A 25,224-nucleotide genomic window follows, 5' to 3' on the forward strand; every position below is an offset into this window, starting at 1 on the left:
GACTGGCGTCCCATCCAGGGTGTATCCTGACTTGCGTCTGCTGTTTGCTGGGATAGGCTCCAGATCTCCCATGACCCTGGAATGGAAGAACCAGTTATAAAATGGATGGATAAAAATTAAAACAATAATTGCTTACACTTATATAGCGCTTTTCTGGTCACTCCACTCAAAATGCTTTACAGGTAATGGGGACTCCCCTCCACCACCACCAATGTGCAGCATCCACCTGTGGCAGCGTCTGGCTTCTAAAGGGAAGGGGGCTGGAACAGGATCAGGTGCAGGAAAATCAGTACAAACAAGAAAGGGCTGGAGCCCCCTTAAGAGGAGGGAGTTACAATCGTGACACAAAGTCCCTTGATGAATAAATGGTCTTAGCAATAATCCCCCCCACCTACCAAACAGACTGTTAACAAAAACAAAGGAAAAGACAGGGGAATTAGAACAGATTGCAGAGATTTTAAACTGGTGTTACCAATCCATCATATTTTGTTTTATGCTGTATAGTGCCTTTCAATCCAGAGCATTCTCAAGACACTTTACATAAATATCAATAAAATAATGTACAGTAAGTAGAAAAAAAGACTAGAATAAAATACAAGAAAGATACATAAATTCATCGAGCAGCCATATCACCCTGCAACTCACAACTGGCAGCCCACTGAAGCTAAGCAGGTGTGAGCCTGGATGGGAGGCTGAAGTCTGTGCCGGCCCTTGGTTTATGCGAACTAGGAGGCTCCCTTGGGACCCGAGTCAGCCAGAGGGTCCCCTCAATCCAGGAGTCATATCACCCTGCAACTCACAACTGGCAGCCCACTGAAGCTCAGCAGATGTGAGCCTGGTCAATACCTGGATGGGAGACCTCCTGGGAAACACTAAGGTTACTGCTGGAAGACATGTTAGTGGGGCCAGCAGGGGGTGCTTACCCTATGGTCTATGTGGGTCCTAATGGCCCAGTATAGTGACGGGGACACTATACTGTAAAAGCACCATCCTTTGAATGATACATAAAACCGAGGTCCTGACTCTCTGGTCATTAAGAATCCCAGGGGATTTCTCGAAAAGAGTAGGGGTGTTACCCTGGTGTCCTGGCCACATTTCCCATTGGCCTTTACTCAATCATGGCCACCAAATAATCCCCCTCTATGAACTGGCTTCAACACTCTGTTCTCCTCCCCACCGATAGCTGGTGTGTGGTGGGCTTACTGGTGCACTATAGCTGCTGTTGCATCATCCAGGTGGGGCTGCACGTTGGTGATGATGGAGGGGAGTCCCCATTACCTGTTAAATGCTTCATCATTGTTGAAGCAGAGTGTCCACAAAAACATTGCATAAGTCTAAGGAATTATTGATAAATCATGTTATTCCTCTTTTCATGCCCTATATAAGGGGCGAGGGGGATAAGGTCCTAGACATTTTCAGGTGATACTTCTCAGCCTCTACAACGCTCCTGCCAAGTTTGAGAGACTTCTGAATAAGGGTCCTGGAGTCTATTCCTCCTACCCAGTGCCTGGTGTACCTCAGCAGCTCTTTTGACAGCACCTTCCAAGTCCCCTGCTGACACTGTGCAACACTGTCCAGGCCAGCACCATCTGAAAGCCTATGTCCTGTCCCAGCGGCCAAGTGCAGAGGGGGTCTTGGAGAATGCTGTGAGGAGTGAGAGCTGGGACACTGCTGCATCCCTCTGCCTGGTCTCATGCCATCTTCAGAAGACAGTCAGGAAACTGACAGGTGAAACTCAAGCTGGTCTGTCAGTGTGTGAAAGCTGGAATGCCTCCTTCATACTGTAGGACGTGTTGGTCGGACCCAGATTCCTTGAGGGCTTTCTGGGCACAGTGGTCAGGTCAACAGGTCGTCCATGGGGTGTAGAAGCAGTGCAGGGTGCACCCCGTAGCAGACAGTAGTCTCTGCAGCAGTGCGGCCCGAGGTGTTGGGAGGTAGATCACTTCAGGGTGACCAAGACACGCCTTCTACTGGGGGGGGGGGTCAACCAACAGGCTATACTGTAACGTCTGCACTGCCCAGAAAGGACCTATGGAACAGTTGAGGCTGCCCTCTATCCTTCCCTGATGAGTGTGTCAATAGTGGCCATGGACATCTCCGTGTAGCTCCGACCCCGGTGGTCACACAACACAAGGCAAAAACCCAGCCTCTCCTGCCACTGGAGAATTCAGCTTTTATTCACATTCCCCGGGGATTACCTAACTTGAATTGATGGAGGGTGTGAAAACTGATCTCTTCATTAGAATATAGATTTGGTAATGGGATTTTTTGTTTTCATATGAACATGCATTTCAATTTTAATTGTGTGCTATATAAAAGGTTTTTTTTATCCCAGCTTTCACTGGAGTGTAACCTGTTTCTCAATACACCTAGCCCGTATTAAGTGGCATCAAATTAACAATACTAATTATAAATTGGTAACACCAAATACAATGATCAGTGAAGGCTAAAATAAGTGATTGACTACGCCAGAAATACCGTTAACTGAACCCCACATATACTTTAGTACTATTTAATGTAAATGTAAGAGTGTTCAGTGGGTCAAGCTTGTTACATCAGTGTAGTTGTGAGCCATCAGGTCAGTAGCTCCAAACCCGCGAGCAACTGAGATCGAATCAACGCAGGGAGAGGTTCACTTGTTACATACTCAAAGACAGAAAAGTATATACTGTACATACATAATGTTTACATGACGCACACTAACCGTGATACATTTATAGTTCACAGTGAACGTCACTTTTTTCGGGAAAAAATGTGTATATAATATAAATATATAGTTTATGTGATGAACTGATAATTATAATCTTAATAATAATCTATTTTTCATACATTAATGAACTTGTTTTACATTTATTTGTGGGAGCCTAAAATCCTGATCAGAGAATTTATTGAGGCTCACTGATCGATATCCAGGTTTCTTATCACATGGTTGCAACGAGGAGCGGTCCTTGTGTTCATCCTACTTTTTTAAAATTTACAATACCTTTAAAATAAGAGACTATTGGTCTTTGTAATAATACCCAGATTACCAACAGTTACAAAGAAAACACTTCCTATTGTAAAGAATGTGTCAGGTCTAATTATCTGCGTGCAACTGCAAAGCCTTAGTCGTCTTACGTAAAGCTATGCAAGTTACTTTGTTAATTGCTGTGTCCAAGGTCCGGTGCGCACTCCAATTCCACTTGCTAGCCCACGAACACATCGCTGCAACTGGTTTCGAGTGTGCTATGACAACAGGACAGGATTTTTAAAACAAAGATGAAACAAAAAACACTTCGGGATGACAGAGCAAAAATCGTCGAGAATATCGAAGAGCAGTTTGTTGAATCTCCGAACACGAGAAAAGTGAGAAAGTGGCGCAAGCGGCAGTCGGACTCCCCGCAGGCTGCCGCTTCAGAAGGAACCGAAGGCTCCAGCACTAGTCAAGGAGACAAGCGCTCTTCCAGACAGGTTCACTTCGCCTTCTTACCGGACAAGTACGAGCCTTTGGTAGAAGACGACGAGACGACAGGACGAGCTAAAGAGGAAAAGAAACAGCAAAAGAAACAGAAGTACAAGAAGTACAGAAAGGTATTTAAAAAAATGTGTGTAAAAAACAAGTTACTACCGGTGCCATTATTGATTGTGCTTTGTGCTATGTGGTATGTGCGATGATGATGAAAGGATTTGGGGTTATTTACAGTACACTTTTCTTAAATAACGTAAGTATTTAATTCTCTGTAAAATAAGAAAAGGAAGACCAAGCTGTTGGAAAATGTGAATGTCTTTTTATTGAGATTACTTTTATGTACAGTAGATCACTGTCTTAAAAAGTGGGTGGCATGGAGATGCCGCCCTCTGTGCTGGAGCGCTGGATTCAATTCTAGACCAGGAGTGCTGTCTGTGTGGAGTTTGGGTGTTCTCCCAGTGTTCACATGGGTTTCCTCTTGGTGCTTTTCTTTCTTCCTCAGTCCACTCTGGTGTGTGTTAGTGTCTGTGTTTGTGTCTGTCTGCCCGCCCAGCGATGGCCTGGTATCCCATCCAGGGTGTATCCCGCCATGCTTGCTGGGATAGACTCTGGCTCCTTCTTGAGCCTGAATTTAAAAAAAGCAGTTAGAAAATGGATGGATAGGTGGGTGGACTATTGTATCTTAAATGTAAAAGCATGAATGAACTAAACAGACCTAACTGAATATACGATTACATTTTTTGTTGGAAAAACCTGTGCACGTTGACCCTTCCTGAATTCCATTTAATTACCATAGCAATCACTCCACACCCAGTTCTTAACAGACCTTTTACAGAGACCTCTTGAAAACAGTTTGGGGAAAAAAAAACAGCCGTTTATTCCGAATATCACTTTTTTTGCTGTCACAATACTGTTACTCAATTCTTTAAAGAACATCAGAAATAAAAAATAAAATAAAAATAAAAATAAAATAAATCTGTAGCAGGCTTGGCTGTCACAGCAGGCAAAAAGTGCTCAAAGGTGTCCAGTTGTGAAGAGTTGTCCAGACTTGTGATTCTTTGACTTCTGGGGGTGAAGTGTGATTTACCATTAAAACATCTGATATTCTAAACAATTATGATCGTCTAAAGAGATCTTCTAAAGGCTATGGTTTCTGGATGAAGCTGTCCCTGTTTGTATGCCATATGAAAGACCAACAATGAAAGAGGTCTAAGGTAGCAAACTCTTCACTTTTCTGGACAGACACCAGGCACGAATCTCATTGAACCTATGTGGACTATATCCAGCTCATCCTTGCAAAATGTTTTCAGGTCTTGTGGCATTCGTTGGAATTCATTATGAATTTGTGGACTTTAGATCAAAGGTTTGATGTAGGAATTAAAAATGTGAGATGAAATTGAACATTTCTAAAAGAATCATTTGTCGATTTACAAACACCAGTAATGCAGCCAGAAAAAATATTTACAGGCTAATATACTGTGCTCTATGTGCAGCTTAAGCATACTGATATAATTATGTTATTCACATGCTCATGTAGTAGAAAACAAACTATTTAAGGTACCCTAAAGTCATGTGTATTGGTATGGGCCTAGCTTGAAGAATTTGAGGATTTTTGTATTAGATGGAAAACTGTTAGGCTTCAGCAACAGAGCAGCAGCCAAATGCAACAGAACAGGGAATGCTTTCTCTCAAGAGGTTAACAAGTCGCGGTAGTATGTGAGGGACAGAGGAAAAGGTATTTCTGTTCATCATTTTGGCTGTGGGTCCTATTCAAATGCTTGCCATCAGTGCTTTCTCTGGTTCATGAAACCTGATAAAGATGTAAATGCTGTGCAGTGGGAGTTTTATTTGCTTATCTGCAAAATTATACAAATTACATGATTATTGGGCCAAAATACTGAGAGAATTGTAGTATTTAAAATTAAATTTAATTCTGTTGCTTGTAACCTTCATTCGGGTATGCACTGGACTTTTGTATACTGTACATATCAAGGGAGAAACATCTTAGGTTGTTTCTGTCTCCAATGTAGTGTCAGGTTGAAATAACTTCAGGTATGAAGTAAATATCCAGATTAAAATAATGAGATTACCATTGGTTTCCTACCGTTTTTCGTTGTTCATCAGTTAACCTGTGTATGAAGCATAATTATGTAGTAATAAGAGAGGTGAATAATAAAAAAGTTCCCTCTTCAGTCACAGAAATATAATTACTGTCTCATTCATGGTGATATACTCTTTACAAAAAACAAACACAATTACAAAATGATGGTAAAAAAAACACTTTTATACTTCGCAAAGCCAAATCAAGGAAACCAGTCTGTGCACATGCTCAAAAATTAGCCAACTCTAGTAAACAGCATATAAGAGATCAAATAGATAAAATGATAGATAATCCAATTTATAATATGTTACCAATAAAATTGTTAAAGCCTTTGAAATCTTTAAAGCTTCATAATCATGGACTGTTAAATGTACGTTGTTACTCTGTCAGATATACATTCAGTAGTGCAAAACCAATCTAAACCTATTTATTACTATTAAATTATTTGTTTTAAGCAATAAGAAGAATAATTAAGATCATAAACTTAAATCAATCTTAGAATTGCTGGTATTCTCTATAATTTCAGATGGCACATTTTCCTTGCTAGTTACTTTCAGCTCATAAAATTGGAACTTTTCAGTAAAATATGATTTTTTCATCCTTCAAAGTATGTGCATATTTGTTATCAGGTGACATGGCTTGGATTTCCAGAGGGATTAGAGGAGATTACTTTCCAGGCTTTCTGGAATTCAGTAGAGAATTCAGTAGAGCTTTGAATTCCCTACCATCTTAATTTTTTTCTAAATATACAGTGGAAGACGAGACAACATTATAACTAAAGTTGAGATTTTATATTTATATTTTCAACAAGATACATATATTCAATATCATCTGTTCCATAAGATAAGATCACTTTATTGGCCATGTACAATTTCTTGTATTTGGAATTTGTCTTTTTGCATACCCCAACTTGCTCTCCATGAGACACACAGACAGGGAGAGAAGCTTGGGGTCAGAGCACAGGCTCAGCCATTTATACTGCGCCCCTGGAGCAGTTGGGGTTAAGGGCCTTGCTCAGGGGCCCAACGGAGTAGGATTCCTCTTCTGGCCGCGGAATACGAACTGGCAACCTTCCAGCCACAGGCGCAGATCCTTAGCCAAAAAGGGAACAATATACAGTAACTACTGTAACAGGCAGAAGTTAATGTGAAGTGTTGTTTTTGGTGTATTGATTTGGAAAGATGATTGCTAAACTGCAGTAACCCTGGCCTGGCTACAGGACTTTCTGATAATGGATGGCTAGAAGGTTGCTAACTAGCAGCACTGTTAAAGGTTTCCAGTTACTGAGAATGACAAAAATCAATTTAAAAATAGGATCTCCACCCATGGTCTGTATCCACAACATCCAACTGAAAACAGTAAAACATCTCTAAACTATGATCTGTCACCAAAACGTTGTCGGCCTATAATAAAGTATTAAGCAGCAAACATGACTCCGTGACTCCTGACTTCCCTTGTCAGGCCAGTGAAGTGTATTGTAACCGGTAAGCTGCCGATTGTAGAGGAATTTCTATTGACAAACAGGCTTAGCATGTGAAAAAACATGTTTGTCTTCATTGCTGAGTTAAAGGAAACATTTTTGTGGTTTATATTTTGCTTCACACAATTATGTTTTTCCTTGTTAGCTGGCAGTCTGTATTAACTCCTTCCAGTGAGCAGTCAGATGGAATGGCTGCTACAGTTCTGAGTACTGGTTATACTTTAGTCTGTTACTAAATAATGGATAGTCTTGTCCTGTACTGCTGAAAGACAAATATTTGCTATTCCTCTTGTTTACAGCTTTATTACAAAGTTTGTTTTGGAGATTAGCAGCTCAGACAGACTGTTTTTATGTTTTATTGACTTTAGGAATCTTTGCATTGACATTTCATCTGGCTTTGAAATGGACAAAAAAAGGTCAATATGACCTATAGTTAGTAAATCGCATGAATAGTGAAATCAGGGCCATATTTTTGTACCAAATTATACAAGACCACTCTACAAAAAAAGTCCAACTTACCAAGTTAAATAGTTATTTTTAGACAGTGATGATTCATTAGCTTTATCAGTTTCAGTAGACTATGGAACTTTGGAATTACTCCCAGTTACTCTGTGTCCTCCTGCCATGTCATCAAATCAGTTGGTTAACACATAAATCATTGTCTATCAAATAAAAAGTATCAAAGGTTGATATCTTTCCTATTTTATACAGTTTATTGCATGACAAAGATCTAAATCACAGATATAATGTGCTACCTGTTACCCTGATGCCCCATATTTAAAAATGCAAATTTGCTATAAGGTAGATGTCCTCTATAAGTTGAAAAACCTCTGTTAGTATGTTCTCACTTTTAGAGTCTGTATTTACTGTTTGTTAGGTCCTATCCTGACCTTTAAGTCAAGCTCATACTGAAAGTCATTAGGTGTAGAAGTTATTAATACAGTACAAAAGATAAATAACAAAGGAAGAAGTATTTCTTTAAAGATGTCTAAATAACAGCAGTTTCATTTTTGACATAAACCATGCTTTGCAGCTCAAAGAGCAAGTTCTCTTTCTCATGCTATTTTGTCAAAATAATACACAGAACGTGCATTATTGTAAAGACAAAAGAACAACATCGCAAAATTATTGCACCTACTGTAAAGGAGAGCAAAGGTCTTCTTCCCTTTGTTGTGTTAAGATATACTTTCGACTATAATATCTATATTATTTTTTCTCATGTGGTTTCATGTGGGCTCCTCAGCCTGAAACTAGACACTCATGATGGCCTCCGCCAGTGGTGATTACAGCCGCTGTATGTACGGCCTTCTGATTGTACAGCTGCTCGGTGCCTTTCTGCCCATGTGACCGTCGCGGTCTCGTGTCCTCTGCCACCCCGTTCCGTCCCGCAGCACCTGGGCCGCGAACCCGGGTCTCTGGCGTAACGCAACAGGGAGCCAGCTGCATGAGCTAAAGGAGACCTCCCTCAGCCCAGGCAGCTGAGGTCCCTGCTACCCGCAGTGAGGGCGATGATGTCACTGTATCTGAACTAACTCTGCTACGCCCACATACAGTACAGTCCCACCACACCAGTGCATCTGCACTTTTCTCCCAGCTCACTGTCGGGTCTCTCACAAGCTGCCACCAGACTTCTTTCTTCCAAGGTGCAGTTTGACTGCGTAATCCATCCCCATTTCCCTGCAGGGGGACCCATCTCTGGGTGTTTGCGGCAGTTTTAAACCTCTGTTTTCCAAGTGGGCGGAGAAGAGGTCTCTGGAGGCTGATTATATTCTTGAATGCGATCGACTGATTTTGCCCTTGAAAGTCCATGACCTGTAGCCAATGCAGATGCAAAGTTAGGCAGTGTGTGAGAAAATCTGGCCAACCAATGTCACATCTATGACCAGTTCCAAGTAGTCATGGAGGAAATGCAGCTCATTGTGCTGCATGAATAAAGACGGGCTCAAAGAACATTGTCACAGTGAACAAGATGCAAGCAAGGTTCCAGGAAAGGGGCACGTGAAGAAGAGAGGAAATGCTTGTTTTCGCTGGGCCGTTCCTGAGCTGGGAAGGACACCAGCAGTGCACTGTTGTGGAACCCCCCCAGGGAAAAGAAGCGGAAGTGCCTTTTCAGAAATGAGCTAACTGTACACAAATAACGAGAATAGTAACACGATTGTCTGTACAGATTTGCTTATTTTCTTTAGTGGAGGACATGAAAGCACTGAACAATGGCCATAGCTGGGGTTTGAGGTAAATGGTTCAGAAAACCAGAAATACTTTTGATATCTTTCTGGAAGCCGAGACGCAAGAAGTCACTCCATGGAAAATACACCGTATTAGCCTGCGCCTTAAGAACCTAAAGACCAAAGAAAAACATGGAAACACTTTTAAAGGACTTTGAGTTATTAATTTGATTTTTTAAAACGTATATAGGCTGTTTCAAATAAAATATTTCCGTTCTAAAGGGAGTTAAGAAAGAATTAACTTCGGATAGGTGTGGTTCACACCCTCTTCAGCACACACAACCCCTCAATAGGCACTGGTATTCCTGAAAGTGAGGACTCTTCTCATTTGCTACATATCCTGGGACTGGAACTCAATCTCCTGCCCTGTCTCTGTAGCAGTCCTTGGCCCCCTGCAGTCTCTTCTCAATGAAGGAAGAAGATCTACTACATTGAAGGACTTCTTGGTGACAATATGAGTTTGCCACACAAAGAAATTAACACTGTAGGCCTGCATCACCTGGCCTTCAGGGCACCTGACAGCTATGGTTGTATGGGGGAAAATGAGTTCTGTAATTTATCACAGCGTACATGTTATGACCAACCCCCAACCCCACCCCCCAGGAATTGAGGTGGCACTGTAGGTGTTACAGACCCAGGAGCGAAGGCGCGACAGACCAGTGGGAGTAGCCGGCTCATGGCGCCTCGCGCGCAGGAGTGACTGGAACAGTGCAGCACCAGCCTAAAGTGCACCGACTGGAGTCTGGGAGCAAGGGCCGCTGGGGTCTCTCTCTCTTTCACTTCGGAGCGGATTCCTGCAGCTGCACTCCCAGGAAAATGGAGGCCACGCAGGAAAGGAGGACGGCCCTCTGGAGTCGCCCGGCGTGCGGTCAGGTGGACTGGCAGGCTGTGGTGCAGGAAGGGGAAGTGCAGGGCCAAACTAGTGAAGGAGGGGATGAGCCGTCAATGTCCAGAGCTGTGCTTGCTTCCGAGGAGCAGTCCACGGCTGAGGAGTCTGGCGCTGAAGCCAGGCAGGATCAGGATACTCCCAGACGGCACAGTCATGCTCAAGGCGCCTCAGTCTCTGGACTGAAAGAGGCGCGTGCTCGTCAGGAGGTCCTCTCCGGAGACGTGCTGGTGACCGAGCCAAGGGAGTTGTTTGTTGCGATCCGGGTCTGGTGTAGGGTCCCGACTTCCGGTCCACACTCAGCAGCCTGGTGATGTTATTGGAAAGCACAGCCATGGGCAGAGCTCGCAGGAGGAGTCCAAGGGCCCTGGAGACCAGGAACGAGAGGCGCTCTGCTAGGACGCTGGCAGGTGGCTCAGGAGTGGAGTGAACAATGGCAATGCTGAGTCGTCGAGGAGAAACAGTAGAGGGATTTAAAACCCTCAGAGGACCTGCTGCCAGGTGCTCTGCGTCAGCTGTCTCCACGCGAGCTGGGCGTGGCCGCAGACTACAGAAACTGCGACACGCCCCACTGGAGAACAGCGAGGGCAGGGCGAGCACATACGTACAATCCTGTGAATCACTCAACACAAAGATGTCTCTAACAAAAATGTATTTAGCTCCAGCTGAACTTGCTTTTTTGCATCTTGATTTTTTTTATTTCTAATTATGTTTATAATACAGATTTAACAGACTTTAATCTTCATTTAAATTTGTTTTTGAGTGAGTTTTTTTAAAATTGCTTTGGATTATCAAAAATAATGTAATGTTAATAATAATGATAATGTTGCTTTATTAGCCCTATACAATTTCTTGCATTAGGAATGCGTGTTTTCGCATACCCCAGCTTGCTCTCCATGAGACACAGACAGGGAGAGAAGCTTGGGGTCAGAGCTCAGGGTCAGCCATTGTATAGCACCCCAGGAGCAGTTGGGGTTAAGGGTCTTGCTCAGGGGCCCAAGAGAGTAGGATTCCTCTGCCTGCTACGGGATTTGAACCAGCAACCTTCCAGCCACAGGCACAGAGCCACCACTCCGCCCAATGTTAATTACTATTTATATATAGTAAAATATACAATATAATAAAAAATGAACATAAATTAAAAAAATCTATAATAATAGTGTATAGCAGGATGAAACCAGCTGGAACTATGATGTGACCTATGTACTAAATTATGTCTCTGTATTGAATTAAATGATAAATTCTTGTCTGGATGGAAAGTTTGCAGCTTGACATTTCTTATAGCATGAGGAAGAGCACTTGCTCTTTGAGCTGCAAAGCGTGGTTTATGTCAAAAATGAAACTGCTGTTATTTAGACATCTCTAATAAAATACTTCTACCTTTGTTATTTATCTTTTGTACTGTATTAATAACTTCTACACCTAATGACATTTCTTTACGTGGGATTCCAAACCAATGTCCCGATTGTTTTTGCAGAATGTGGGCAAGGCCCTTCGGTTTGGATGGCGGTGTCTTGTGATTGGACTTCAGGAGTTTGCAGCGGGCTACTCTTCGCCTATGACAGTGGCAGCCGCTCTTTTCCCAGACACACATGGAGCAAGATCAAGAAGCTGATAATGGCGACGAATCCACATCCATGGCTGAGCGGGACATCAACTCCTCGTATTCTAGTTGTCTGTATGGCACCGTAATCAGAAGCCAATTGAGACAGATAATGATTTTGGAGAAAATTCAGAAGTCTTTAACACAAATTATTAATGATGAACACATGAAATGTCTTAATATTACCTGAGGTAATAGAAAGGTAATGTGCTTTTCTTAAAGTATTTTAGTACTTTGCTTAACTTCTGCTTATGCTGCCTCAAGAAAAGGAGGGGACACAATGGTAATGAACTTTATCTATTGGTGTAAGCTGCTCTAAATCTTAATAAAAAATGTATATATTTGTATACGCAAAAGCAGAAAAAAACAATATATTTACATTGTTTATCATGAAAAGCTTTTTTATCACACTTGATCCAAAATGAATCACAGAATAAACGTGATTCGTTATAATGAATTGAAGGAATATAAAGTGTTCTGTAATATTTGATATGGCAGTATAATGCTGTATAAATATCTTAGACATTCTACATTCAACAACTTTTACAAAATGTGTTTTATTAAACACTTAGAAAATTATTAGCTGTAATAGTTGAAATATTATACCATTTTCACAATGTACTAAAAACCAAATGTCAGTAAGTGCTGAAGACTGTAAACTGCACAATACCTCAGGTTACAGTCTGGAGAATAATTGTGACAGTCACTTTCAAATCTGATTTTGTGATTGTATCAACCACAAGTCATGTTAATTCTCAGAATATTGCTAGTCTGTAATATTGTCTAGTATGTCTCAGTGGGGTAGAAAGAAGGGAAAGGCAAGTTCGAGCAGAAGACAGGAGCGTGTGAATGTGTGAGACAAGGAGAACGAAATGGAAGAGGTTTGAGTGATGCAAGCTGAAGCCTAGGAGACGGTGAGGGCATTCAGTGTGGAAAATAATGACTGAAGAGAAAGGGGGGAATGATATAAGAATGAACTACTTTTGCTTTCAGTATTCTGGCTGTTCTACATGAATAAACACTACACATCAATATCTTCCTCTCACAACACAATAAAAGAAAAGCAGGATATTAGGTTATTTCTGTGGAAACAAGTGCAAAATTAAACATTTTCAAGAGTGTGCCTAAAGTATGCGTACCTTAGAAGTGCTAAAAAATGACTATTTGTATTATTTGATATTTGACTTTGATTCACAAGATGAATTTAAGCTTTGGCTGCACTTTTGAACAAATGATGGAAGTGTTCAAATCAATAAAAAAACAATCCATAGTAGCTTAGATGCTGACAAATGCTTGTGCTACTGATTTTTCTTTGGTCTCATTTTATTTTTTGTTGATTTACATAAATATAAAAGGAGTAATGTATTGGTGCCACATGCAGCAGTCAGATTTGCTAGTGAAAAAGAAATTTCAAAGTGGAAGTTTTTAAATTAAAATACGATTGTATAAAAGGAGGAGTGGAAGTCAGGTTTTTGAACAGCAGTCCCAAGCAGGCATGGGTTCTGTATCTAGAACGGGTATTTATCTTGTTAACTACATCAATCAGTGAGGAGTAAATTCTCATTTTAAAATGGCAACTTGTCAAGATACCTGTTTATACATCCCGGTATTTATGGGAGGCGGTGTAGTGGAGTCTGAGTCCACAGTATTCTGGTCAAGAGAGTGTAGAGACTCTCAGTCTGCCTAAATGAGGCTCAACAGCTGAATTGTTTTTTCTTTCTAATTTTCAGCATAGAACTTTTTGACTAACAAAATTTCACCTGTGAAACATTCCTTAGCCTAAATACATGCCTTAAGTGCAACAGATGTGCCACCTGCTGGCTCTCTTAAACACAAAGGATCAAAGTCTGACTGAATTCAACAAGACTTCAAAAGGTGTAATTAAAAGTGCCTTATGTGATATTATTTTTCAGTTTCTTTAAAACATCATCTTAAGCCCTCTTTCTTAAACATTTGTGAATGTCAATTAATTGTTAGCTTGTAAATTTAAATATCCACCATTTTTTTCTTCGAAAACCAGTGTGTACAGGTATGCTGTGTAACCACATGGTAAAAAAGGAAAAATGTCCACATGTAAAACTATTCTCAAAAAATAGAAAATGTTTTATGTCCCAAAATAACAAAGGTATCTTATAGCTATGTTGTGATTATTATAGCTAAGCTTTCTTATTTCAATGAACTTCACAGTGTTATCAAGTGTTAACAATTATCATTGAATCCTGCTTTTTTGTAATGTTACAGAATTTTCAACATAATCATAATGATAGCCTTTAAGAGCTAATTTATGTTCAGTATGCTAAATGTAAAGTATTAAGTCAAAATTATATTTATTTTGTATTGAAAAACAGTCTGTAGAAAACCTTTTTGTCATAGTAGAATTAAACTCTTGTAATATTTTAAAAGTTAAATAGAAATTATTTCATATCAGAATGCTAATAAACACCAAAAGTGAATGATGAATCTTTGAACTGAATTATCTGTACTAAAAGAAATAGCTGTCATCTTCATAGCAATGTTTTATTTATTTATGGTCTATTTCTTTCGAATTTAAAATGAATAACATTGAAGTTTTGTATTTACTAATCTGACACTTACAAGTCAATAAAAATATCTTAAAACTGAAGCTAGTATTGTTGTATTTTCAGGTATTTACAGTAAGTATTTGACAGTGTATAATGGTATACTGTCCCATGATCATTTTTTCTATTTGGAATGGTTTCGATTTTAAACTCTTACAATATGATTGCCTCACAAAGAGTACTACTGAGAGTTATTTAAATGTAAGTAAAATTTATTTGTGAAGCAAACACTAAAGGAGGCAGAAAGGACAAAATAATAGATCAATTGAATGAATTAATGATTTATTTAGAATTGTATACATTTGTTTATAGTTAGACTTTTGTGATTTAGTATAAAGTGGAATGCAAGTCTTAAGAGTAATAATGAACAGATAAGTCTGAACAATAAAGAAAACAAGTACAACTTAAAATTGATTTGAATAAAAACAAAATGTGTATTTTGATACAGAAGTGAAAATGCAAAATCTGAAAATTGTTTGCCTCTACACCTCCCTGCACAACAAATAAAAAACAACACATTTAGATAGATAAGACTTTATTGATCCCGAAGGGAAGTTGATGTGTGACAGCAGCCCAGCCCAAGACAAGCAAAAACAGACATCAGAACAGAAAAAAAAAATAAAATAAGTACAGCAATACAAAATAAAATAGTGAGGTGTGTGCAAAATATGCTAATAGTCACTGTAAAACAATAAAATATGTGCAAAATGCACATAGGTATATACAGATTGAAAGTACCACAGTATAAACAGTATATTAATGCAGTGTCCAAAAAGTACATTAGTGCAACATGCTGTCCATAGATGAGCAGATGAAGGGCTAACAGTCCTAACCTAGGGCAGTGTTATACACCCTGACAGCCACCGGGAGGAAGGACATGCGGAAACGTTTTTGGGAACAAAAACATTTGGGAACATTCATGCTGTGAAGAGATATTTTAAAGATTTATTTGATTTGGCACTATCTCAATTATTAAACTCTATAATCAGCAACCTGGGAGAAATACTTCCATCATAAATGGAACCCCTCTGCAGAAACTTGTCTTTCGTGCTCTAGTATCAACTCATTAACCCATACTGTACTTAGTAATTACTTGGTGTGCCTCTAGAAATAGCGATAAAGACATTAGTCTGATTCAGACGAAATGTTTTTGCACCTGCTTATAGGTGTCAGAGGTTAAAAAAGGTTGATCTTTTGTGACTAAAATTTGGATATATAGGTGATAGCTCTTCAGTTTTTATTTCTTTTTTATTACTGAGCCATTAATCTTGCTGTGATTAATCTGGGTCTCTTGCAGCATTGAACTGGCTCTCTGTCTTGAACTGTGGATCACTTTCTCTCCTGTACGCTATGAGAGGCCGGAGTGGTCTATTTCACTCTGAGACTCCGGCTCGCTCCCCTCTTCAAACTGGGGCATTGGGGAGTGTAGCAGTTCTCCTACAACCTGCGGGGTCTTTTACAGGTGTCGTATCCTATCCTACCACACGCTCAATAAAAATGTCCAGGATGCTCGCTGATATACAGTAGACAGCTCCTGCGTGCATGTTTGTGCCTTTGCTTATTACGATATGGGTTAAAAAAGCAGCCCGTTGTTTGTGCGTGTTTCTATCGCTTTCCCCATGTATTTTGTGCGTTTGCTAGAGATCAGAGCAATGTAACAAAGTTACCGCCACCACGTGAATGAAAGCTTAAATGATTGTTGCATAGGACGGGAAACCCAAAAGGAAGCACACAATGGCTATGTGCATATTTGTCCTTATGTGTTATCTGCATAAATAATAATAATAATAATAATAAACAATAAACATTTTATATCTGGAGCATTTCGGAGTGGGTTACAGATTTCAAGGGGATACTAAACTAAATCCCAGGACGTTTCTCGAAAAGAGTAGGGGTGTAACCCCGGTGTCCTGGCCAAATTTCCCATTGGCCCTTACCAATCATGGCCTCCTAATAATCCCCATCTATGAATTGGCTACATTACTCTGCTCTCCTCCCCACTGATAGCTGATGTGTGGTAAGCGTTCTGGCGCACTATGGCTGCCGTCGCATCATCCAGGTGGATGCTGCACATTGCTGGTGGTGGAGGGGAGTCCCCATTACCTGTAAAGCGCTCTGAGTGGAGTGTCCAGAAAAGCGCTATATAAGTGTAAGCAATTATTATTACTATTGTAACGCAACGGGGGCTCTGGCGGGCGCCCTTGCCGCATCAGGTCGGCCCCACACTGTCCGGGGCTCGAACGCGGGACTTCCGCGTCTCTCTGCAGCGACCTAGCCCCGTGAGCTAAAGAGAGATCTCTAACCAGCCCAGTAGCTGTAGTCCTGCTATCATAGGGAAGGGCGGTGACGTCACCTGCTCTGGTACGCCGGCTCTTACACAGTACCTGTCGGCCGTAAGCGTTACACTATTATAAACTGGATACGATTTCCGCTTGTTCAGAAGTAGGCTGTTAGTAGTGGCTACGTCGGCACGTACTGTATAGGCTGCAAAGGACAAGGGAAGAGGAGATTAGAAACGAAACGTTTCGGCTGTAGCCTTCTTCTTGTGTTTCTTTTCTTCTCTTTTCAGGATGGAATAAGACTTTACTTTGTCCTTTGCTCAGAAATAGTTTGTTTTTGGCAGGGCTAAAAAAAAAAAACAATGACCGCCAGACAGCAGCTGATAAAGAGCTCAGAATTCTCATCACTGCCTGCCAAGAGGAGCAGACTGTGCTCTTCGAACCAACTCAGATTAAATATTGAAACAAGTTTTGTTTCCAATTTGAATAATAAATGTAATTTCGGTGACATGTATGTGTGTAAGGAAGGGGGTGCATTTTCATAAATGTTTAGATTCATGGAGATGTGGCGTAGAACTGACTATTGAAAAAATACAACAGATATAAGTAGGGTCTCAAAATCTAAATCAGCGCGTCTTTCACTTGTTTTACGGCGCTGCTCTGACCGACGTCATCACAATGCGCCGTCGCTGAGCTAAAACAGGTTTATTAGTGAGCTTCCGATGAGTTTATGTTTAGTGGTTTGTTGGTTTTGTGATAGTTAACTTTTTGAAATGGCTGAGCAAGAAGAGCAGAATGTTAGTTCAATTCCAATCGATGCTATCAGCAACTTGAGGATCACTTCTATTTGGACATTCCTGCTTTCTGTAAGGGGGTTTTATAATACATCTTATTTTGAGCAGTTTCGTTGTGATGATTCTGTCAAGGAAGTTTGTAACATTCACATGATGCAATATGTATCTGCTTTTGGTGATGCTGCCTTCAAGCATGATGTACTTTAGTAACCTTTTCTTCCCTCTGCCTCTGAAAAGACAATGAACGCAGGTGTTACGCTAGTGAGAAAAACAATATATTAAATATGATGCATGCATGCATAATGTTTGGCGTTTTCATAATGTCCCCCGAAGATATTACAACCTACGTTTAATGTCAGATTTCATGCTCCGTTTACGTTTTTAAATTCGGTTAATTTGGCAACTTCCCTGTCGGAAAATGGGGAAAAAATGAAAAAAAACAACAACACTAATTTACTGGTAAATTTAACTGTGGGTCCCAAATACGGCGTAATCTCCTAATATAGGGCTATAGGTCTGTTCTGAATGATTGCTCTAGTTAGATAAAAATATCTTCCGATATAACCAATCATGCATATTCCATATATGTCAGATAATTAAAACAAGGTGTGCATATCTCGACGTCTGATACGCTTACCTTTTCACAATTCAGTTTCTGCTCATATGTCTTAGTCTCTGCTACTCTGCCAGGGTAATTAAACCTAACCCTGAAATCCATGTCATGAGTCATGAAGTAATAGGCATAGATGGGAATTCCTAATGATGCCACTTAGACAGGTGTCAGTAGTGTTTTGCGAAAGAGAACCTTGCAGAACTTTTTCAATCTGCTGTTTGTTCAGATCCAGTGGTCCGAAGCCTGGCTGATTGGACTTGTGACATTCCACGCTATCTGCTTGTTGATTACCTTTGTGACGTTCAGATTTTACAGACTTCAGATCTTTCATTTCCTTGTGATGGGTGAGTACTCTTTAAGCCAGTGAGAGCTTCCGCATTTCTAACAGGCGAACGAATCGGTGAAACTCTACAGTGTTGGCGTGGAGTTGGATTTATGAAGGTTCGTGTTTTAGACTTTTGAATAAACACAGTCAATGTTTATGTATTTAATTAGGAAGAGGGCATAATGTTTATGCCCTCCCCCTTCCCAAATTTTGAACCACCTACCAATCAACTTGTCTCTTGTTTTGTTACCCTCAAACCAGCCCTAGAATGATGGTGATCTCTGCGTGCTGTTGAACTTGTGACCCAAGTTAGCATCAAACTGCAGGCTGAACACTCCCAGACAAGGGACTCTGGTTGTACAGGATACCTTGCTTAGCTCAAACCTTCACAACCATGGTGCTGCTTGCCCAGTTATGTGGTTCTTCCAAAGGAAACCCTTCCATAGTGAGCACGGATTTTCCCAGATATCAGTCGTGAATAAGTATTTCACTTGTCTTAGGAGTGGGATGGTATGAAATTCCCGTGTAATAAGAACCTCACCCACAAAATACCATGGTTGTCATATCATTGTGGTATTAACCTGAAGTTTAAAGAAAACTGTAAAACAAAAAATTGAAATACAAAATTGAGGGTACAACCCACATTGTATACCATACCAATTCCCTTGTAAAATGTGGAGATAATATACAAAATAGTAAGTTTCATCAGATTTAAAGTATATAAAATATAATCCATATGTATTTTAAAAATGATTTGTAGGTACTTATTCAATTGTAAAAAATCTCTCGGATATATATAAAATTTAATTTCTTACACTGACAAATTATTTACCAATGCAATTAGAATTGTCTTTGATATTATGTATTCTTTCTTTCTGGATTTGGATTCATGAAAGTTAGTAATAACTTACTTATTTACTTGTATAAATGTGCTCTCAGCTTTTGTGTTAATTCTTATGCAGCGTGTTTTGTCCCGTCCAGGGTGTACCCTGCCTTGCGCCTGTTGCTTGCCGGGATAGGCTCTGGCTCCCCTGTGACTCTGTATTGGATACAGAGGTTAGGAAAAAGGGTGGATGAACATTGCAAATTTTTTTTCTGAGAATCTATTTTTCTCTTTTATCTGAATGTGTGCATTAGTGTTAAGAATACAAAATAGGATACTTATTTTTTGATCACTCTGGAAAAAAAGTTGTTTATAGTAAGCAACATTTACTTGAGGCAATTCTGATAGATATTGCGTCTGTTCTTTTTTTTTTACCAATAAAAATGAGTGCCATGTGATAAATGATAAATGACTTGCTGCCCGTTTACGGTTTGTGTCAGGGTGTACCATTACTAGAAAAAATCATCTTTGACAATTCTGTCCAGGTGCATGGGTTTCATGAAAATGCTTAGTGATGTAGTTATGGTAATGATAGTCTCTTTTTGTGGTGGTTTTATTATTTCATAACTTGTAATACCATGAGCCATATTTGCAATATTACATTCTCTGTTCAATCAGTATTATTTAGTATGAGTTAGAATTAAATCCTCCCATATCATGATGTAAAATCCTAGAAAAGTTAAAAACATACCATTTAACCTTTTTACAGTAAGAACAGCTTACAAAGACAATTTTTACTAGCACAGTGAATTAAAAGAGCCTAATAAGTTAAGCTAACTAAGGATTGTTTTCTTGTAGCTGGGATGGTATACTTTGCAGAGAACATAAATGAAATTGCAGCAATGAATTGGAGGTAAGTTTGCATCTTATGAATTGATAAGTGCCCTAATTGTAAAATGAGAAAAGAGAAATTAAAACATTTCTCTGTAAATTTTCAGTGATAACCTTCTACAAACATTTTATGCTATAAGTGCAACTTGGTAACTTAATAAAATACAGTTTTGTACATTTATGAATAAATACAAGCAAACACATTTTATGTACTCACAAATGGTAACAGTGTATTACATTAAATATAAGCATCATATGAAATAGTTACCATTGACAACATTACATTAAATTTTAGTCATAAGTTTATCCAGGAACACTTGTATTTATTTTTTGACTGTTCAGAATGGAAGATACTATTTAACATTTGCTATACTGTGGTCTGTGTCTCTTGTTTCATTTTATCAGTTGTGTGTTGATATACACATTACTATGTTCAGGTGGGTAGCTGCGTCAGCTGCAAATGAACAAGTAATAGGTTTATTCCACGCTGAAAAGAAAAGAAAGAAAACACAACGTTTCGGCCGTGGAGCCCTCACACCTGTGAAGGCTCCACGGCCGAAACGTTGTGTTTTCTTTCTTTTCTTTTCAGCGTGGAATAAACCTATTTCTTGTTCCTACACATTATTATGCCACATTTTCAATTTCCTGTAAAGAGAGTAATTACATTTTTTCTCCTTTATAAAAACAGGTCATTTTCTAAGTACCAGTACTTTGATTCAAGAGGAATGTTCATCTCCTTAGTGTTTTCAGCTCCCCTTTTACTCAACACTATCATTATTGTGGTAAGTTATGACCTAAATTAAGTTAATCCGTGGGAATTCCACATTATACACTTACATACATGTGTAGTACTTACAAGTATCAGTTGAAAGTTTATAGACATTTTAATACAATGATTTAACACATTTCTGTATAATAATTACAAAAATAAAATCAGAAAGTGAAAGACAGCTGTAGAAGACACAACATTATATAATGTGCTGTGAAATTATAAATGTGTAAAAGAACTGTTTTCATCATATATCTTAAGACTTAACAGACCATAGAAAGTTTTGAACAATCACAATGCCTTGCATTTTAATTTTTTGTCTGGGGTACACGGTTTTATTAAATACTGTAAGGATTTATGATTATATGAACTACTGTCAGGTTTTCCAAATGATACATCAGTGCATATCAGTGGAACAGATAGCAGGTATAATAAAATGACACAGAAAATGATCAAATTGCATTGTGCTTCTGTTTCCAATTGAAGTAATCTAATTCTATACAAAATAACAATGATCATGGCTCTCTTTCCTGTCCCTTAAACTTTTACCTGACTGTACATTAAAATGTAAGTTACTGCTAGTCCTAGAAACATATCAAACTTTATATCTCTTGCTTTCTACAGTAGCTTGTAACGAAGCTACATTCTTAAATGTTTTGATATTTTTTTATATCTCTTCCAATTTACAAAGTCTGTGCAAAAGCTTTAAATTTAAGCATTTTTCAGCTGAGCCCTTTATTGAATTGAGCCCTTTCTCTGTGCTTTTATTTAATTCCCGAATGTCTGTAGTTATTGTATTGGGCAATTGACTTGTAATTTAGTTTTATTTTGCTTGATAAGTCACATTTTAACCTGAACGTATAAAACAATTGGTGATGAGGACTTTGAAAAATGTGAAATGCCACATGGAGCATGTTGGTATGGTGAAGTTAGGAAAGTTTCTTCACTGGAAGATACCTTGTATTAAGAATTCCCTAATCTTTACATCTATTTTTATATTTTCTCTTTAACAGGAAAGCACATTCATTAATAGTTTAGTTTTAAATAAACATTTTTCAGACCTCAAAATGACAGTAGTCTTAAGGTTCCATACTATATTATTTGACAGTTTGTTTTTTTGTTTTTCATTCAGATTCTTTGGATTTACAGAACATTTGCGACAATGACAGAGCTGAAGACACTACAACTGAAAAGGAAAGCAAAAAAAGCAAAAACAGAGAAATCGGAATAGGCTGATTAATCAAAGGATGCTGCATGTTTTCATGGACTTCTAAGGTGCTTATAGACCAAGGTACTCTAGCAAAAACTGGCTAGAAAATGTGAGATTTTTATCGGTGTTTCTGTATTGTAAGCTTAACAATATGTTCAATTATGTTGATCACAAAGCTTTGTGAGTTTTTTTAAATAATTCTCACGACATTTCTTTTTGTTAATCAGGTTTGTGGGAAGCAAGTTGAATGTTGTAAGCACTGTCTTCAAGTAATGTTTTTAATGGACATCTTAACAACTTTAACTTGGTACAACAGCACTGTAGCTGAGATTATACAGAAAAATGAATTGGTCAAGAAGAAATTGTTGGTTTGATAGCAGACACAAGTTTTTTCTCTTGTGCCAGGTTCATGCTTGTATCGTCTATTATAAAACCTGGGTTTGTGCGGTTTGTGTTATAATTTTTTTGTATTTCTCACCTGGTCTGATATGAGCATTAAATCTCAAGTAACTGATACAGCGTGACTGTGTTTACAGCCTCTCTTTCAGCTTCTGTTTAAACAACATGAAAATTGCTTCCAGGCACAAAGTTCACAATACCGATTTTTTTATAGCAAAAAAAATCTTAATTTAATAATCTAAAGAAGTTTATATAAAGATGGTCATGGCTTTTTAAGCTATGGATTTGCATTTCTATGGGTAATGATGCTGTGCAGTGTTGCTCCAGGTGTTCTATTCATTGAATCATTTACTGTTTCTGGAGGAGTAGACTTGTGTTGCCCTGGCTAAGAAATTTCAGAAGTATTCTTGTTTATTTCACACATGAAAGGGACATTTCACATTTATCTTTTGTGCCTCTAATATTATAAACTAAGCTTCTGAAATGTTATTGTGAAATCACTTTATTGTTTTTGCGAAATATAGCCAGTGTAAATATCTCAGAAAAAAATTATTTTCTTGTTTGTAACAGGAAGGAGGGGGATGTCAAAAATAGAATATTGGGAAAATCTGTACTCTGTATGCAGCTTGAATTAAAAAAAGACTATATTTACAACATAGGACACTAATATTCAAAGCTTTGAGCAGAGTGTTTTTTTCCCCCCACTCTGAGTTATTAATGATTTGATTTTAAACAACTGTTCAGTTCATTGGTCTATATAATCACTGTTTCCAGGCCTTTATTCATTCACTAATATATATTACCAAGATTGAATATCATCCTCAAATAAACAGCAGAAGAGCTTTGAAAAGTGTCAAATTCATCCATTTAAGCTAACGATTGCTTCAATTAAGTCATCAAAAGCAAAGATGGAACAAGCACCCACAGACATTATGACCATTTGGAGCTATGTACCCCCTCATCTAGGCTTTAGTTTATTCTTAGGATAAATAATAATAACAATAATATTAATTCCTTACATTCACACTTTTCTGGACACTCCACTCAAAGTGCTTTACAGGTAATGGGGACTCCTCTCCACCACCACCAATGTGCAGCCCCACCTGGATGATGCGACAGCAGCCATAGTGCACCAGAACACTCACCACACATCAGCTATCGGTGGGGAGGACAGAGTGATTAAGCCAATGCATAGGTAGGGTTTATTAGGAGACCATGATTGGTAAAGGCCAATGGGAAATTTGGCCAGGACACTGGGGTAACACCCCAGCTCTTCTCCAGAAGGGCCCTGGGATTTTTAATGGTTGCAGAGAGTCGGGACCTTGGTTTTGCGTCTCATCGTAGGGACGGAGCATTTTTACACTATAGTGTTCCCATCACTATACTGGGGCATTGGGACCCACACAGACTGCAGGGTGACCATAGCTTTCCCAGATGGTCTCCCATCCTGGAACTGGGCAGGGTCACACCTGCTGAGCTTCAGGGGTTGCCAGTTGTGAGTTGGAGGGTGGCATTGCTGCGAGCTCTAATGTTCTGAAGAGACAGGTACTGGAACATCACCTAGATCCCGCAGCCAACCAAGGAATCCTACTCTGTTTGGCCCCTGAGCAAGGCCCTTAACCCCAGCTGCTTCAGGGGTGCCATATAAATGGCTGACCCTGGGCTCTGACATCAAGCTTCTCTCTCCCCTTCTGCATGCCTGTGTGTCTCATGGAGAGCAAGTTGGGGTATGCGGAAAGACAAATTCCTAATGCAAGAAATTGTATACGGCTAATAAAGTGATCTTATCTTATCTCTTATCTTATCTTAGATGTATGAAAGGTCTAAATATCTAGATGGGGCTTCCAAAACAGCATTCAAAGTGCACAGGACTAGAAGTGTGCTACGATATAGAATATACCCAAATCCAGATATAAAATATCCATTATAACACAGTTTTATATAAAATAATGAAATCTGATATTCACAGTATAAGAAGTCTACACCCCCCGTGTGCTAACAGCCTGAAATCAAGACATTAAATCTGAATTTATTTGATCTTTATTTACACACTGCAACACACAGCCTCAAAGTGAAAAATGCTGAAACATTCTGAAAAGTAATTACAAACGAAAACCTAGAAAAATGGGTTAGATAAGTGTAAACTCCCTTTAGTCATAGCAATTGTAATTTAGCTCTGGATTAAGCAATTGCCTTCTGAATCACACACCAAGGTAATCAGCCTCAACCTGGGTTCGACTGTAGCGATTCTGATGAGTGGGAAGATCTGTCACCCTTCTAGTTCTAAAACTGGTGGACAGCACTGGTCTGGTCTGGTATATCAAGACCTTGGAGACAGAGTATTCATCTGGGTTCTGTTGTAATACCTAGCTGATGGGCGAGGATTAATATCACTATAAGTGTACAGAATCTGTTTCACAATTGTATAGGCATTTTGTGTGCAGGTGCTGCCCGTGTTTGCTGCAATTGTGTGTGTAACTATGAGCTGTAAAATGTCAGCAAAGTGTGGTTTGATGGCTTCACCTTCATTTGTTTCAGTACCAGAGGAAAGAGTTTCAAAACTATTGCAATAGCATGGAATCTATAAGAAAAACAAGAAGGTGCTGTGAATGAATGCAGCATGTATTTAATAATACCTTCTTGCATTTTTGCACAGTAATTGTCATCCCAGTCCAGAGTGCTTTATCTAGAGCAGGAGGGGACCCCTTTTATCCACTACGATAGTGCAGCACCCACATGTGTGATGTGTGGCAGCCATTTGTGCATCAGCTGCACACCAGATCTGGTAGATAAAATTGC

The 25,224-nt window shown here is 39.2% G+C and overlaps 2 protein-coding genes across 2 annotated transcripts; both read left to right on the plus strand.

Moving 5' to 3' along the window:
• Nucleotides 1-3,174: 3,174 nt before the first annotated feature.
• On the plus strand, nt 3,175-14,366 carry LOC148840029 (required for drug-induced death protein 1). Its single transcript, XM_088930332.1, has 2 exons — nt 3,175-3,570; nt 11,618-14,366. Exons 1-2 carry the CDS (start codon nt 3,259-3,261, stop codon nt 11,753-11,755), a joined length of 450 nt encoding a protein of 149 aa, XP_088786458.1. The 5' UTR covers nt 3,175-3,258; the 3' UTR covers nt 11,756-14,366.
• A 2,620-nt stretch (nt 14,367-16,986) lies between these two features.
• tmem18 (transmembrane protein 18) lies at nt 16,987-22,538 on the plus strand. Its single transcript, XM_088930320.1, has 5 exons — nt 16,987-17,467; nt 18,235-18,352; nt 20,015-20,069; nt 20,736-20,829; nt 21,949-22,538. The coding sequence occupies exons 1-5, from the start codon at nt 17,375-17,377 to the stop codon at nt 22,045-22,047; spliced, it is 459 nt and encodes a 152-aa protein (XP_088786446.1). The 5' UTR covers nt 16,987-17,374; the 3' UTR covers nt 22,048-22,538.
• Nucleotides 22,539-25,224: the final 2,686 nt, after the last annotated feature.

Source organism: Atractosteus spatula, chromosome 2, assembly GCF_055471065.1.
Source record: "Atractosteus spatula isolate fAtrSpa1 chromosome 2, fAtrSpa1.hap1, whole genome shotgun sequence".
Lineage (NCBI taxonomy): Eukaryota > Metazoa > Chordata > Actinopteri > Semionotiformes > Lepisosteidae > Atractosteus > Atractosteus spatula.